This window comes from Mixophyes fleayi, chromosome 9, assembly GCF_038048845.1.
Source record: "Mixophyes fleayi isolate aMixFle1 chromosome 9, aMixFle1.hap1, whole genome shotgun sequence".
Taxonomy (NCBI): Eukaryota; Metazoa; Chordata; class Amphibia; order Anura; family Limnodynastidae; genus Mixophyes; species Mixophyes fleayi.
The window spans coordinates 21,854,014-21,871,758 of NC_134410.1; the positions used below are offsets into that span (position 1 = coordinate 21,854,014).

The following is a 17,745-nucleotide window of genomic DNA, read 5'->3' on the forward strand; positions in this document are numbered from 1 at the left end:
GGTGTGAGGACTGTGAGAAGAAATGGCTATACACAGTAACTTTTCCCAGAATGCTCAGGAGAAAGGAGGACAAGTAGAAGCAATTGCTCCTAGATTTCTAGAGATGGCATATTATTTAAAGATATATGACATGGAAAAAGAGGGTAAGGACAATGAGCCCTGGAGGATCATGTGAGGGCAGGCACCAGTGGAGGCAGCTCTCTCCATGGTGCTGGACAGGGGATCATGGTGCTGGACAGGGGATCACTGCAGTTCTGCAATTAAGCAGAAGAAATACATGTCTTTCTTGGAGTTCTCCTTCTTTAGCAGCGTGGCAGATTCTACTGCTCTCTATCTAATAAACTAGACTTGAAAATATAGCATGGATATGTGAATACACTTTGTATCGCTTTATGTTTTTACCAGCAAAAAATACTGTTTTAAGAAAAGAGGTACTAATGTTATTCATCTGATAATTCGACCAAAAACACAAAGGTAGCCTTATATGAAAGAACCGTCTTGCATTGAAACAAGAGGGCATTTTAAGAATGTGAAAAGCCATGTCTTTCTGCTTTGTTATGTCAAACACCCAGTTTTGTGCCTTTGGGTGTCCCAGAACCCTGGCACAATGACACTTTGCGTCCCAGAACCCTGGCACAATGACACTTGGCGTCCCGGAATACTGACACAATGACACTTGGCGTCCCGGAACCCTAGCACAATGACACTTGGCGTCCCGGAACCCTGGCACAATGACACTTGGCGTCCCGGAACCATGGCACAATGACACCTGGCGTCCCGGAACACTGACACAATGACACTTGGCGTCCCGGAACACTGGCACAATGACACTTGGCGTCCCGGAACACTGACACAATGACACTTGGCGTCCAAGAACCCTAGCACAATGACACTTGGTGTCCCAGAACCCTAGTACAATGACAAGTGGCTCCCAGAACATTGGCACAATGACACTTGGGAATTCAATTGGCCGTGTTACTTGAAAAAGTAATGTGGCCTGCACACTATTACCATTATTATGGTAATAGTGCGCGTAATTACCGTTATTACGGTAGTTTTAACACCAGCTTTTTGCTGGAGCTGCAAGCAGAAAGCTGGGTTAATATTACTGTAATAACGGTAATATGGTTAATGCGGCGGTACTTTGGGGGGAATTGAATTCCCCCTTGGTGTTCAAGAACACTGGCACAATGACAATGGTATCTGGCACCAAGACGTTAACAATCGATCCTTTAGGTCCTGTAAGTTGTGAGATGGGGTCTCCATGGCTCGGACTTGTTTTTCCATCACATCCCACAGATGCTCGATCGGATTGAAATCTGGGGAATTTGGAGGCCAAGTCAACAACTTGGAATCTTTGTCATGTTCCTCAAACCATTCCTGAACAATATTTGCAGTGTGGGAGGGCGCATTATCCTGCTGAAAGAGGCCACTGCCATCAGGGAATACCATTACCATGAAGGGTGTACTTGGTCTTCAACAATGTTTAGGTAGGTGATACGTGTCAACGTAACATCCACATGAATGCCAGGAACTAAGGCTTCCCAGCAGAACATTGCCCAGAACATCACACTGCCTCAGCTGGCTGCCTTCTTACCATAGTGCATCCTGGTGCCATCTTTTCCCCAGGTACATGGTGCACACACCCGGCTATCCATATGATGTATAAGAAACGTGATCCATCATACCAGGCCACCTTTCTCCATTGCTCCATGATCCAGTGCTGGCGCTCATGTGCCCATTGTAGGCACTTTCGTTGGTGGACAGGGGATCGGCATGGACACTCTGACAGGTCTGCGGTACACAGCCCCATACGCAGCAGGGTGTGATGCACTGTGTATTGTGGCACCTTCCTATCACAGCCAGCACTAACTTTTCCAGCAATTTGTGCTACAGTAGCTCTTCTGTGGGATTGGACTATACGGACTAGCCTTCACTCCCCACATTCACCCATGATCCAATCCGTGGCCCTTGTCAAAGTCGCTCAAATCCTTACGCTTGCCCATTCTTCCTGCTTTCAACACATCAAATTCAAGAACTGACTGTTCACTTGACAGGAACCATTGTAACGAGTTAATCAATATTATGTACTTGTCAGTGGTTTTAATGTTGTAGCGGATCAGTATATAATTCTAGCAAATATTCTGCAATATTATGGACATTCTTAAATATACACATGTGATATAGACAATAATATAGAATGTTTCCCATGTTAACTTGCATTATAGATTCAGATTTTTCTATATATCCTAATTACTCCTGCTTTATTTTTCATTAACTTTAATGATATGGTTTTGCCCTATAAAATTGTTTTACCCAATAGAAAAATCACTTATGTGTCTTGTAGAACTATATTATAGAGGCCGAGTCCTAGAGACACATTAGTTTGAGAATCGTAATATAGATACATTGAATAAAACCTGTCTCATTCTGCAATAACTAATGTTATACATGCACAGGTTATATATGTTCTGTATGCTGACATTTCACATACTCCGTGTAGCCTGAACATCACATCTATTACCAGTCTAGATCAAATAAATTACTAATCAATACCTCACTGATGAGAAAGCACCATGACCTTCATATTCTAATAAGAAGAAATTTGACAGAGGTCGGTGGCTAGATGTCTGTGTATTAGGATGAGGTGCAAGGTCTGTATCTTGAAGTCTGTAAATTAGGAGGAGGGGGAGATCTTTATCCTGATGTCTGTGTATTAGGAGAAATTGAGAAACTTGTGTATTAGGAGAAGAGGGTTGTGTTCTGATGTCCGTGTGTTAGGTAGAGGTTAGAGGTCTGTATCTTGATGTCTGTGTATTAGAAAGATGTGAGAGGTTTCTTCCTGATGTCTATGAATTAGTAGATGAGGAGCTTGCTGTGTCCTGATGTCTGTGTATTAGGAGGAGAGGAGATGGTTGTGTCCTGATGTCTGTGTATTAGAAGGAGAGGAGATGGCTGTGTCCTGATGACTGTGTATTAGGAGGAGAGAAGATGGCTGTGTCCTGATGTCTGTGTATTAGAGGAGGAGGTGGCTGTGTCCTGATATCTGTGTATTAGGAGGAGAGGAGATGGCTGTGTCCTGATGTCTGTGTATTAGAGGAGGAGATGTCTGTGTCCTGATGTCTGTGTATTAGAGGAGGAGAGAAGAGGTCTGTGTCCTGATGACTGTGTATTAGGAGGATGCGAGAGGTCTGTGTCCTGATGTCTGTGTATTAGAGGAGGAGATGGCTGTGTCCTGATGTCTGTGTATTAGGAGGAGAGGATATAGCTGTGTCCTGATGACTGTGTTTTAGAGGAGGAGGTGGCTGTGTCCTGATGACTGTGTATTAGGAGGATGCGAGAGGTCTGTGTCCTGATGTCTGTGTATTAGAGGAGGAGATGTCTGTGTCCTGATGTCTGTGTATTAGGAGGAGAGGAGATGGCTGTGTCCTGATGTCTGTGTATTAGAGGAGGAGGTGGCTGTGTCCTGATATCTGTGTATTAGGAGGAGAGGAGATGGCTGTGTCCCGATGACTGTGTATTAGAGAAGGAGGTGGTTGTGTCCTGATGTCTGTGTATTAGGAGGATGCGAGAGGTCTGTGTCCTGATGTCTGTGTATTAGGAGGATGCGAGAGGTCTGTGTCCTGATGTCTGTGTATTAGAGGAGGAGATGGCTGTGTCCTGATGTCTGTGTATTAGGAGGAGAGGAGATGGCTGTGTCCTGATGTCTGTGCATTAGAGGAGGAGTTGGCTGTATCCTGATGTCTGTGTATTAGGAGAAATTGAGAAACTTGTGTATTAGGAGAAGAGCAGAGGGTTGTGTCCTGATGTCTGTGTATTAGGAAGAGGTGAGAGGTCTGTGTATTAGGAAGAGGTGAGAGGTCTGTGTCCTGATGTCTGTGTATTAGGAGGAGGTGGCTGTGTCCTGATGTCTGTGTATTAGGAGGAGAGAAGAGGGCTGTCTCCTTACATCTATAGATACTTGTGTATTAAGAGGACTGTGTGACCTTTTTATTTAAGTGAGATAAGCCCATATCCCAGGGAATTCAGCCTTGTGCTGAACTGACTAGTGCTCCTGCTGCAGGTTTCCCTACTATAGTATCCCCAGCTCTGCCTTTCACAGCGTAGTGCTGAAGACGGCTTTTTGGGGGGAAAGGGGCAGACTATTTGTCCCCCTGATTTTGCCACTACGAGCCCAAGCTATGAGCATTGGGGGTTTTTTTTGTTTGTTTTTTTTATATTTTATAGTTTTCTATGTTTCCATCCGTGATGATGATCAGTTTTTTTGTTGCACTGTCTTTTCTACAGATGACCCTGTAAAGGTATTTCTAAGTTGTCAGGTCTCTGTGAGATGTGTTGGGTGCACACGTTGACCCTGTGGAGTGAGAAGCGTACACTCTGATTATTCACTAATCCCTCATTACCTTAGAGCACCCATCTATCATTAATACTGTGAAAGCTCTTCTCACTCTCACAGAATCAGCCCACGCTCTCTGCCGGCTGATTAAAACCTGGTAAAAAAAAAACAACTGTATCTTGGATCGGCAGAAGAGGTGGGCGGATAGACCTCTGATATGCTGCAGTAATCTGCTGTCACTGTCTCCTCAATACAGAGGCTATTTTAGCGTGGCCATTTCCAGAGTACAGTGACACTCTAAGACAATTAACTTGCAATCTGTGAGGCACAAATGTCTGTGACCTGTATGAAATCACTTAGGGCCTGATTCATTAAGGATCTTAACTTGAGAAACTTCTTATTTCAGTCTCCTGGACAAAACAATTATACAATGCAAGGGGTGCAAATTAGTATTCTATTTTGCACATAAGTTAAATACTGACTGTTTTTTCATGTAGCACACAAATACTTGAAAGCTTATTTGTACACTAAAATTTAAAGTTGATATTTGTGTGCTACATGAAAAAACAGTCAGTATTTAACTTATGTGCAAAACAGAATACTAATTTGCACCTCTTGCATCGTAACATGGTTTTGCCCAGGAGACTGAAATAAGAAGTTTCTCAAATTAAGATCCTTAATAAATCAGGCCCTAGAGAATATTTTGCATGATATGAATAGGGGCTAGTCTATAAAATTGGGGTAGGGACAGAATTGTCTTAAATAAAGTTTAAAAATAACATGGAGCATAAGACAGAAAATGAAACATTTAATGTAAATGTCACGTAGGCATCTTTCATATATGTACTGCCCTGACAGGCGTGAGAAAGTGATTGTGACGCCCTTTGGGTGGGATGTGGGCTTCGCGGAAACTGGAATGTTTAAATGTGGGACTCCTATTCTTGGAGGAAAGGATTCGGTTTAGGGGATTGATTGATAATTATGGGTACTATGTTTTCTGTTCAAACCTGTGTGTGTGGGGACACCTGTTTGCTATCTTTAACCCACAGGGTTAGAAGAACTGTACAAAGCACAAACCAGTCTCTGGTATATCCCCTGAGCATTGGTGTGTATACTGAGTGGTGTGAGATGCTGCTGTGTGACCTGTCTACACAGGGCAGGGGGTAGAGGAACTGCACAGAGCACAAATCAATGTCATTGCTCCAACCCCTGTCCATTAGTATGATTATTTAATGTGAGAATCCTGATACTGTGTTACCTGTAAGATCAACTGTCAGACTGTAAGGGGTGGTAGTCACTATTCTGATAGTGATTGCACTGTTTTGTCCGACATGAAAAATCCAAAGGCTAACAGGGCGACATGGCAGAAATCCTGACTTACCCATCACAATGAACCAATACATATTGCAAAAGCCGCAATGGAGTGACCTAAATACAAAAACAACTCTATAGAATAGCCCAGAACTCAAGAGTCTGTGAAATGATTTATAGATTGTTGTTCATCAATGGTCCCTATTGATGCTACTCAACCACTATTGCCAAGAAGAATGGGTGAAAAGTACAGTGTCCACCAGCTGGCGTGTTATATTACCGCTACAGGGGCTTCTTCAAAATATTGAAACAAAGGGAATGAATACGTATGCAATCAATCACTGTCTGCCTTTTATTTGTAAAAAAAAAACGTTAACTGTAAAAACAACAAGAATATAATACAGACTTACCTGTAAAACAACAAAGCAGATTTGCGAAGAGAGCGGCGTGCTGACAGCTACAAGTTCCGATGACGGGGTTGGCCGGCACTTCATGTTGACGTCAGTTTAAAGAGCGACATAGAGGAATGTGCGTTTAAAACGGCAATGTCAGGACCCCACAACTACACACTTTAGTGTGTGTTACATTAAAGTGTGTAGTTGTGGGGTCCTCACATTGCCGCTTTAAATGCACATTCCTCTATGTCGTGTAAATGCCATTGGGTAAACGAATATAACCGAACTAATCAGATTCTAGCTACCATTTATCTAGTACATTTGAGAAAATGATAGTTATACCCTGCAATGGGCAACACCTGCACTTTTCCTGTTTGGAAGGTTGGATAAATTTACCCCGTGGACTCCTGGGGCTTTGGTAGAGGAAGTGGTCCATGTAGCAGCAGTGATCCGTGGTGCACATAGTGAGTCTAGTGAGTGGTGTGAGGACTCAGCCGCTGTGTCACCTCTCCTGGCACTTTAAGACATTAGCGGATCACATTAGTGGACCCAAACAGTACTGATTTCAAGGAAGGAGTGAATTAGAAAGAAACACAAACCTCACTATCATCACCCCTGAACAGAACCCCCTAGTGCGACTTGTCCTGTCTACTGTGACGGAGGAGGAAACTAAACTAAACAGAACACCAATCAGAGCCAGCATCGTCTACTGCTAAACATCGGTACATCTACTGCTGACAGAATGGACAGGAACATAGATATCACTGATAAGATAGATGACACCGCATCACACACTGGGTGGAATAATTGGCTTACTAGATAATGATAGAGGATAACGGTATGTAAAGATTCATGAGAGAGGAGATGATGAGAACGGAAACACAGATAACACCTTGATTATAGGACTTGCTGTGTCAGAAAGTTTTGTGCTCCAAATATTCCCCCCCAGGGAAATGCCTTTCAGAGGCTGCCTGGGTATGATGGGAAGTTCTGGGCTCACATACGGCCCTCAGAGCTTTCACCTGCGGCCCCCAACTCCCTCCTGCTTTAATGGCAGACGTGTTGGTTATAGCTTGCAGGGCTTGTTTAAAACGCCTGATGATTTGTTATTACAGATAGGTGTCTCTTTCTTTAATTAAATGTATTGCTTTGACTTATTACTGAGATTAAGAGTAATGTGTGGCCCTTGTCAAGATGTGGCCCCTGAGGTGCATCAGGTTGCCTATCTCTGGGTTACACACTAGAGAGTGCGATAGTCCTGCATCCCTGGACAGACAACCACATTTACATAAACTGCTAATTGCACATTTATTAACCAACAACTTAGATATCAAGGGATTTGGTAAAAGCTTTAACCTGTTCCTGTCTGGATTGTAAGTTACCGCCCCCCCGACAATTAAACATTGTCTTCTACATGTTGGACATTCTGCGGTGGGAAAAGGAATTTAATTTCTACCTCTCCAGACCCAGCTGCTGTTACACTTTGCCGGCTGAGCATTCCCGCTGTAATAGCTAAATATTGACTGTCTGTTACCGCCTTTCTGACTGATCTACACACAGGATTTGATGGTAATTAACTCTTCCTGAAAGCAACACATGATCCTCCTTGGGGACTCCTGTGTTGTGTAGGAACTCGTCCAACACCGTTTACATATAATGCTGCCTATCTGGCCTAAGATTCCATCAGTTGCATAATTAGAGCAAATCAGGCCACTATTTTACATCACATATCAGAGGATGTGTATTACTGAGCTGAACAATTACTTGGGAATTCTTACCGCTCATCGACACAACTCTGTAATGGCAAATAAAGAAAACACTTCTAATGCGGTTTCATAATAATTACAAATAAAAGGCAGACAGTGATTAATTGCATACGTATTCATTCCCTTTGTTTTAATATTTTTAAGAAGCCCCTGTAGCTGTAATATAACATGCCAGCTGGTGGACACTGTACGTTTCACCCATTCTTCTTGGCAATAGTGGTTGAGTAGCATAAGGTTGGATGCGGACCATTGATGAACAACAATCTATAAATCATTTCACAGACTCTTGAGTTCTGGGCTATTCTATATAGTTGGTTTTGTATTTAGGTCACTCCATTGCAGCTTTTGCAATATGCATTGGATCATTGTGCTCCTGAAGTCCCAAGTCCTAGATCTCTTAGATACTGCAACAGGGTTATGCTCCAAGATTTGCCTATATCTTGCTCCATCCATTCTATCCTCTACTTTGACAAGTGTTCCAGTCTTTGAGAAGAGTAGCAGCAGCGTAGCTTGCCCAAAGGATTGTGTTCCCACGACCATGCTTCATGGTAGGGATAGTGTTCTTGGGAAAATTCATGGTGTTAGGCTTGTGCCAAACATCTCATTAGACCATATAATCCGACTCCACTTGGTATGAGGGTCTGCCAGATGCTGGCAAACTGTAGGCAACACAACATGACAATTTTTTTACAGTGGTTTTCTTGTTGAAAACCCTATTTTTGCAGATTTGCAATCAACAAAATTCAGCATTGAAGCTGTGAAACTACCCTAAGTACGTTGGTATTTCAGCCCATTGCTGATCAGGTGGGTTAACTACAGAGGTACCTTGCCCTGTGGGTCTTTCTGTTGTAGAGCGACCAGTCCACCCTGGCACTGTTTTTGCAGGGAAACTCTCCGCTACTCTCTCTATTTTAGCGGTAACCACCCCAGACTATGGGAGTGGTGCTGCTTACTAGTTTGGGGGGTAGGTACAGGCGAAAGTTACACCTCCTTTGAGTCAAGTCTAACCATGCTGTATATACAAGAGACATGCCCCTACTGTATTTAATGTGCCCATGCATGCCCCTGATATGCCCCTCAAAGTGCAATTTACTCTAAACACGTCCAACTGTGAACGAGGCCCACAAAGTAAAACATAAGATACAGGATAAATCCATATAGTCTGCCCAATTACTGATCTGTGTACAACACATTCTACTATGGTCAGCACTTACTGCATTCATTCCATAGAACACACAGAAATTCTTTCAAAGTTTCAGAACTCAGCTAAAAGCTTATCCCAGCACTTTCCTCCATAAATACAGATATCCTACCCAGCCTTATTCCATTCACACTTCAGTCCACGACTTCATGTCTGAGCACTTACATACACTTTCCACCTGAAATTTATTGAGGCCATTGAAGGCATCCAGACTGCAGTATCACAGCATTGCTGGTGTAAATACCCAGACATAACAAAAAGTTAGATTGCAGGAGCACCCATTGGTAGTTGAGCTGAACCTCGCTCATCCCTGCTCCACTAATTTGTTTTTCGCTTTTTTGCTGCCGCGCTGTGTGAGGCGGATTAGAAGTGATGTGGAGAGCGGAGGAGGAACTCAAGTATTCCCGGAGGCTGTTGGTTTCTGCACATAAGCAGGTAAGTTCATTAATTAATTGTATGTCATTATAGTAGATTTTGTGGGGGGTTTTTAGGCATGTATATGTGAAATAATAATAAAAATATATATGTGAATAAATAAATGTGTGTATATATGTGTGTGTGTGTGTGTATATATATATATATATATATATATATATATATATATATATATATATAATGTGTTGTATATAATATGTATATATATATATTGTATGTAATATGTGTCACTCAAGTCCTACCACCCGTACACTAAGATATTGTTGAGTGAGGCACTAGTAGTTTTATTTTAAAGGACAACTTTAAAAGATGCCCTCTTACAACTTTTAATACATTTATTACTTCATCTTCCTTTTTCACATGAATCATATCATTTAGGCAGTGTTGTTTATTTGCATTGCCTAAGCTACGAATCAACTCTACTCAATGCATTGTATACAGTTGTATCCACAGAGCAGTTTGGTGTCATATCCAAGGTCATTGATAATAAGCAGAGAAGGTTGATAAAACAATGTATTTATAAAGAAATTAGAGGAAGGTACATACAATCTAATAAATTAAAGATGTTTGAAGCCCCTATAAATACTTTCTTCTGAAATGATACAATCACATGCTTTTTTGCTGTTCATCATTAATGCATGTCGTTGCACACTTGGTTATTATTGCTCATATTTGTTTAATGATTAACAATTTATTTCAATGTAAACTATACCTTGTGTATAATGTATATATAGTTTCACTTTATTGGTGTTCAGTAAAATGAACCCGTGGGCATACATTATTTTTCACTGATAATCTATTTTTCTTGCATGTTTTTATTTATTAAAATCAATGAGAGCACCCAGCAGCTGGTTATGATGACGAATTGTATTGCAACTGCAACTTGATTTTGCCAGAAAGAACAGCCATATTATAAACATACAGCATGTACATTTTAAATGTAATGTACCCTTAATACAACCTTTTGGCTCCTTATTTTTCTGACCAGCACAGAATAAAATTATGTTAAAGGTTCAACATCTGTCTACCTTGGTCGTGCTACTTACACCGTTTCGTCATTCAGGAACTCCAGCTCTCCGTAGGCGTCCTCAAAGTCAATGCCTCCTCCTCTTGCTGTGCCTTCTACCGTCCGATACGGTATGACAACTGTTCCTCTTGCCCCAGAGTTCCTCACCACTCGTATCTCCAGGACCCCAACACTCTCACTAACATGAAGTAGTTTCTCCTCAAAAGTAAATATTCCAGCGTGATCATCATCCAGTATGGTCACGGTGGCAATGAGTGGAGAGACCAGACGTGCTTTGGGATGTCCTTCCCCATCTGGTTCAAACATTCCTTCTGCATCTCCCACGCTCAAGTTCATCAGTCGCACAAAGAAATGCTCATCTTCCTCAAAGATGTCATCATCAATTATGCCAATTTTAATCTCTTTTTGGGTCTCCCCTGGTTTAAAAATCAATGTTCCTTCACTATACTCGTAGTCGGAGCCTGCGTTGGCAGAGCCGTCCTCTGTCTTGTAGTCCACGTAGAATGTGCTCCCACCGTCTCCTCCTTGGCAAGTAATGTTGAGTGTCACAAATCCACAATTCTCCAGGCACTGGTAGTTACAGGGTTGGAAGAAGATCTTGCTTGTATTCTCCTCTCCAGAGTCAGATGTCACTTCCTGTAGGTTAGCTGGTTTTTTGCTGTGGTCTGCTGCGTGTTTCTTCAGCACATTGCCTGCTCCAATCATCATGCGTGTGGCCTGGATGCGATAGAAGGCTCTGCTCTTCTGCTGGTGCAACAAGGCATAGTAATTGGCCATTTCTACCAGCTGATCCAACTCCCGCTCTGGGTACTTCTGTTTCAGCTCCTTTAGGATACGGATGACCTCTTTTCGGCTTTCATCGAGTTCCTTGGCTTCGGCAGCTGCTGCCGCGCTGTCTTGCGCTGTTTGGTCTTTATTTTCTGTTGCCACCACTGCAGCTGCCCCCAACTTCCCATCCATCTCTATGCTTTTGGGGAACTCGCCTTCGGTCTCAATGATGATACCTCTACGTTTATCTGCTCGGTATCTTTTGTAAACATATTTGTAGAAGAGAAGTCGCTTGTCTGCCACCCAGGCAAAGAGCACACAGGCCGGAAAAAATAAGAGCGTGACCAATCCTTCCCAGACCTGTACACGGCCTGGGGAGATGACGGCGAGAATGAGATACAGCCATATGTAGGCAAAGATACTCCAAGTAGCGGTGACAAAAAAGACTCTTGGGTGCTTTATCTTCCGCGACTCGCCATTGGGGATTACGTAGACGCATATGGCAATAATGACAAACATGTTAAATGCAGCAGATCCCACAATGGTTCCTGGTCCCAGATCTCCTGCATGGAAGTTGTGACCACACACTTCGATCACAGAAAGCAGGATCTCCGGTGCAGAGGAGCCTAGCGCCATCAATGTTAGATTGGAAACGGTCTCATTCCATATGCGCACAGTCGCCACGCTGGTCTCCCCGTTTGGTTTGGTCAGAGTAATCTCCTTCTCTTGAGATGTGATTACCTCAATGGATGCCATGAAGCGGTCAGCAATTATAGACACGCCCAGGAAAAGGTAAAGCATGGCCACAAAGTAAACAACAGCTCGGGCCACCTTGTCTCCCGACGATGGGTTATGAGGGCTCCAGACTGGGAGCAGAATACCTGGTTGACATGTGGTATCACCTGATGCGTCACAGGTTCCATTTTCCGATGTTTCTGATGAGGCAGAAGCAAGTAAAGATACTATCAGAAGGAGTCCAACTCTCAGGAGGTATGCCATAATTGGTCCGTCTGTTTTGGAGGTCTTAAGCAAGATGGTGGTGGGCTTATGGCAGTTGTGGACAAAGACGCCTAGGAGAAAAAAAATGGGAAAATAGTAAAACTAGGGTAAAATACATGTATACAAATACAACTATTCCTATTAGTATTTTAAATCATTTAAATGTTATAAAGTCACAGCCAATGCTTTTAAACATTTACTAGTAACCCACCAATTACCCTGCTACACTCTTTTAAAGGTCCATAGCAGCGTCCTTGACAACAATTTCCTTATGTACCTAATCAAGACCTTAACACGATTCTCTTCCTATTTATTCCTAATGATCAATACCATGAACCATTATAATGCTCTTCTTGATGACCACTCTCAAGGATGTTACCAACGTTACTTTCCACACCAAGCGATCCCACCAAGGACCTGAGATAACTATTCCTATTGACTGGTGTTATAGACAAAAACTTCAGCTTCCTAATAATCCTATAACCACTGCCTGCATCACAGAATTTAATTCTAAATATTTTTGAATTTCCCAAATCAAGAGACTTTCAAACCTTGGTAGTGCAATGCATGTGTTATATTTGGATTTTGATGAAGTGTTCAATACTCTTCCATATAACTGGAACTGGTACATGAGAGTACTAGGTCTAGGGGTGAAATGATGTACATGGATAGAGAACAGGTTGAAAGATAGAAGACAAAGGACTGATAAATGGAATATATTCAGAATGGGCCTTAGTTATTAGTGGTATACCACAGGAATCTGTGTTGGGCCCTGTTATTTTCAATGTTTTTATGAATGAACTTGTGGATTGCCTAGAAAGTAAGGTGCCCATATTTATTTTAAAAATGAGGTAGATACAAGTACATTTACAGAGGAGAAGGTCCTAACAGAGCTCTCAAAACTGAAAGTGGATAAATCAATGGGCCCAGATGGGATACATCCAAGGATACTAAAAGAGCTTAAAGGGGTGTTGGTAACATCATTAACAGAATTATTCAATCAGTCACTAGCTACAGGTGTAATTCCAGAGGACTGGACAAGAACAAATGTAGTCCCACTGCAGAAAAGTGGAAGCAAGGAAGAGGCGAGCAACTACCGACCAGTGAGCCTTACATCAGTAGTAGGGAAATTGATGGAAACACTCTTAAAAGAAAGAGTTGTAGAATATCTCAAATCCAGTAACTTACAGAATCCCAAACAGCATGGATTTACTGGGGGAGATCATGTCAAACAAATCTTTTTGACTTTTTTGACTGGGTGACTAAAGTAATAGATCAAGGAGGGGCTGTAGATATAGCTTATCTAGATTTTAGTAAGGCTTTTGACACTGTTCCAAATCCCAGACTGTTAAATAAACTTGAAAGCTCGGGGTTGGATTCAAAGATGGTGGAATGGATAAGATCTTGGTTGCAGGAGAGAAAACAGAAAGTTATAGTAAATGGAGTACATTCACGGGAGGGAAAGGTTACCAGTGGAGTACCCCAAGGATCTGTACTTGGACCAGTGCTTTTTAATATCTTTATTGGAGATATTGCAAATGATATTAAAGGGAAAGTATGCCTGTATGCAGATGACACAATGATATGCAACAGGGTTATATACACCAGGAGGGGTAAAACAAATGATTGATGATCTAGGTAGACTAGAGGAATGGTCAAGAGAGTGGCAACTACAGTTTAATGCCAAAAAATGCAAAATCATGCACTTGGGTCTCAAAAACCCAAAGCTTAAATATAGTATTAATGGCACTATAATGTAAACTACTGAGGAGGAAAGGGATCTAGGAGTCACTATTTAATGTGACTTAAAGGCAGGTAAGCAATGCAACAAAGCAACGAGGAAGGTAAGTCAGATGCTTGGTTGCATAGCGAGAGGAATCAGTAGCAGAAAGAAAGGAGTAATAATGCCACTGTATAGGTCATTGGTACGGCCTCATCTAGATACTGTGTTCAGTTGGGTGGGGTACGAATTTCCGCAGCTGCTATAAGCGGCAAGTGGTAGGATGACAAAGAATTCACGAAACTCACTTGCCCGACTCCTAATAAATGCTGACTGACCTTAACAATGACAAAACAAGTCCCCGACAGAGTGGTAAGAAATCCCGAGTATCAGTAATAGTTATAAAGGTGGGTAAGGTATGGAATTACCACATAAAGGGGTGATGGCAAATTTACTAGCAGAATTTAAAAATGAATTGAACGCCCATAGTATAAGACATAGGGGGGAATTCAATTCCCCCTCAGCATAGCGCCGCGCTTAGTGTATTACCATTAATACAACACAGATTTAACACAGATTTCTGCTCGAGGCTCAGGGAGCCGCAAGCAAACAGCCGGTCGTTGAAATTACTGTATTAACGATAATTATAGGGGCAGCACATCTGCCTTACAGCACTGGGGTCATGAGTTCAATTCCCGACCATGGCCTTATCTGTGAGGAGTTTGTATGTTCTCCCCGTGTTTGCGTGGGTTTCCTCCGGGTGCTCCGGTTTCCTCCCACACTCCAAAAACATACTGGTAGGTTAATTGGCTGCTAACAAATTGACTCTAGTCTGTGTGTCTATGTCTGTCTCTGTCTGTGTGTGTATGTTAGGGAATTTAGACTGTAAGCCACAATGGGGCGGGGACTGATGTGAGTGAGTTCTCTGTACAGCGCTGCGGAATTAGTGGCGCTATATAAATTGATGATGATGATGATTATGCAAACTATTACCGTAATATCAGTAATAGTGCGCAGGCCGCGTTACTTTTTACTAAAATGCAGCCATTGAATTCCCCTCATAGTATCCACAGTTATAATTAGTAAAGGCTATTATGGGGGGAGATTGATCCAGTAAATTTAACTGATTGCCACTTTTGGGGTCAAGGATTTTCTTCACCTGTGATTATGAATAAGTCACTGTCACACTGGGGGTTTGTTTTGCTTTTATCACAATTAGAATTTATGAACTTAATGGAATTGTCTTTTTTAACCATGTTGACTATGTAATTTGCAAACATTTTAATATGTTTTCAGTGCAGCAACATTGTTTAGAGAAAGTAAAAAAATACCAGTACTTGAACAGGGAATGTAGGGGGATGTAGAAGCTCAGAATTCTGACTTTTCAAATTTGTATGTCCGCTCAAATCTATACATCTCATAGCTGGATAAGTCATTAATAATTTTACTGTGTGTTTATTATTCATTCAAAAGGAGGGAATGAAAGTTCAAGTATTACTACCTACTTCAGAACTCTAGAACATAGTCTCAAGTTATGTAGAGGGCTTATGTTTTTTATATCTCTTAGATGTCGATACACAGTGTTTGCTGAAGAATGAAATCTAATTAAAAATATAATTTGCTTCTTGAACCAGTATTTTTTTGAGTCTTGCAAGGACTACATGGGTGTTGTCATGGGTGAAATTAAAATAGTTGTCGACGGGACAGTGCGTACTGCAAGTGACCCGCCATTAGATAGGTGGCTTCGCAAATCCGTTAGTGTTCGTACCCTAGCTCAACCACAGTTGGCAACCATCGTAAGTTTACCGGTTGGCTCCACTCCGCTCAGTAAATGGCATCTGCAGTGGTTTTTCCCAACAGTATCCCAGTGAAGTCACCTCTACCTGACTGCTATGTAGGGGGCTTCTTAAGGCCACTTACACACTAACACCAAAGACCCCTGAAAGACCAAGGGTTGTTTTCCAGCACACGTTGGCAGTATCACTGGTTTCTGATTTCCTAATGCCAGTGGGTAACCAGCCTTAGGGTTAGTCTTCTTTTTGACCAGCATTCACCTTTAAATGGGAGCAAGAAGGAGATACACTATAAATACATGTTTTCTAAGTTGAAAATTTAGTATTCAAGACAAAAACAACAAAACAAAAGGGCAACCAGCCACTAATATGGTTATTCTTCATGATGTTTTTTTAAAAAGAATTGGTGATTCCTTCCTCTGATAAGCATGGATGTCGCTGCTGTGACAATGTGACAAATAAGCATTGTCTGACAAAGGGGCGATGTTGTTTATTTATTGTACATGTTACTGCTGAGCTAGGCGGCCCGCTCTGCCGCCTCACGCTGTGCCGATCCTTTGTTTGCTGCCGTCTCAGGAGAGATGTCAAGCAGGGACAGACTTAACGTCTACGCTATTTATACACCTCTCACCCCTGGGAGAGCTCTAAGCCGCGTTCCTCTCCCTGTGTACCAGCCCGAGACGTACAGGAATCTAGTGCCAGGTGCCGCAGGTTTCGCGTCGTTAAACAAGGGGAGCCCCTGGGACACTCTTGGTATGAGAGCTGCACATAGATCAGCTCAGTCTGCAGAACTGGAGACTGGGGGAAAGCTGGATGAGAGAAGAGCAATGTTGTTTAAAGGCCTTTACAAACCTGGGGCTGAGAAAACAAATATGGCAGGTGGACTGGTCTCATTTCTCAAGTTACTATAAGTTCATGAATTTATCCTTGAACAACTGATGACTAAATTACTGTTCTGTAGAATTAATATGCCATCAATAATTCCTACTAAGAATGCCAGTGATTTTTTTTTTTGTACCCTTTTGAATGAAGGACACTCCTCCGTGGGTGTTATGTAAAGGACCGCCGTGATTTGGGAGGAGCAGACCCCAGCCAGATCCTGCAGTATTATAATGCTCCAGGCCTCTATAGACAGGAACCAGACTGGAGTTGGCAAAGTGCAAGTTACTGATAACGTGACCGGCTTAGTTTCTTGTTTTATTCCGAACAAATGAAATAAAGCTGAAAAAAAGTGCACAAAGATCCTGACTTAGTGTTGGCAGAAAGTCCAGTTGCACTATAAAAAATACAACGTGCGCAAAATTTGTGACATTGCGCATGCACTCAGCTTGGGGACGTAGATTGTAAACTCCGATGGGACTGATGTGAATGATTACATGTCTTCTGTGTAATACGATTGGCGTTATATAAATTGATGTTGATGATTAAACAAATTTAAAAATAAACCTAAAATAATCTGAAAAATTTACTGTGTGAAAGTTTCACGCGTGAAAAGCCTATTGTTTTTAATGAGGAAGTTCATGCCAGGTAACCAAGATAGTTACTGTTTGACTGGATATACATACCCATGAGTAATCCATGCATCGGAAAATAGGATTATGCATTGATTTATCCACTGTATCCTATGCACTATTTTCCTAATAAAACCCATATATAGAGAAGAAGCGGAAAGCCAAGTATAGCTGACTTTCTAGCAATGAGGATACATTACGATTGGATTCATCCCCCAGTGTGTGAGTCATACGTGCTGAGATGTTAGCAGTGTAGGACTGCGAGTAAGTCGCGGAGAATGAACACAGAGATATACGGGTAATGACAGCACAGATTATGGCTTTACAGTCTTGCATAAGTAACTTAAAAATAATTGTGTTGTCTCCCTCTGCCCACTGCCTTCACACAGCAAAGATGGGAAAGGAGTGGTTGGTTAAGGTGTCAGTGGTACAATCAAATAAGCAAGAACAACGGGCACCAATTATTTGAAAGAATGATGTACC

At 42.0% G+C, this 17,745-nt stretch overlaps 1 protein-coding gene across 2 annotated transcripts in view; it reads right to left on the reverse strand.

Annotated features, from left to right (window-relative positions):
* Window positions 1-17,745, reverse strand: part of SLC8A2 (solute carrier family 8 member A2) — a 63,983-nt gene that overhangs the window by 30,417 nt on the left and 15,821 nt on the right. For both annotated transcript variants that reach the window (XM_075186876.1, XM_075186875.1), the window contains exon 2: window positions 10,491-12,309. In XM_075186876.1, the coding sequence (XP_075042977.1) occupies window positions 10,491-12,238 (1,748 nt within the window). In that variant the 5' untranslated portion in view covers window positions 12,239-12,309. The remainder of the gene's footprint in view (window positions 1-10,490; window positions 12,310-17,745) is intronic.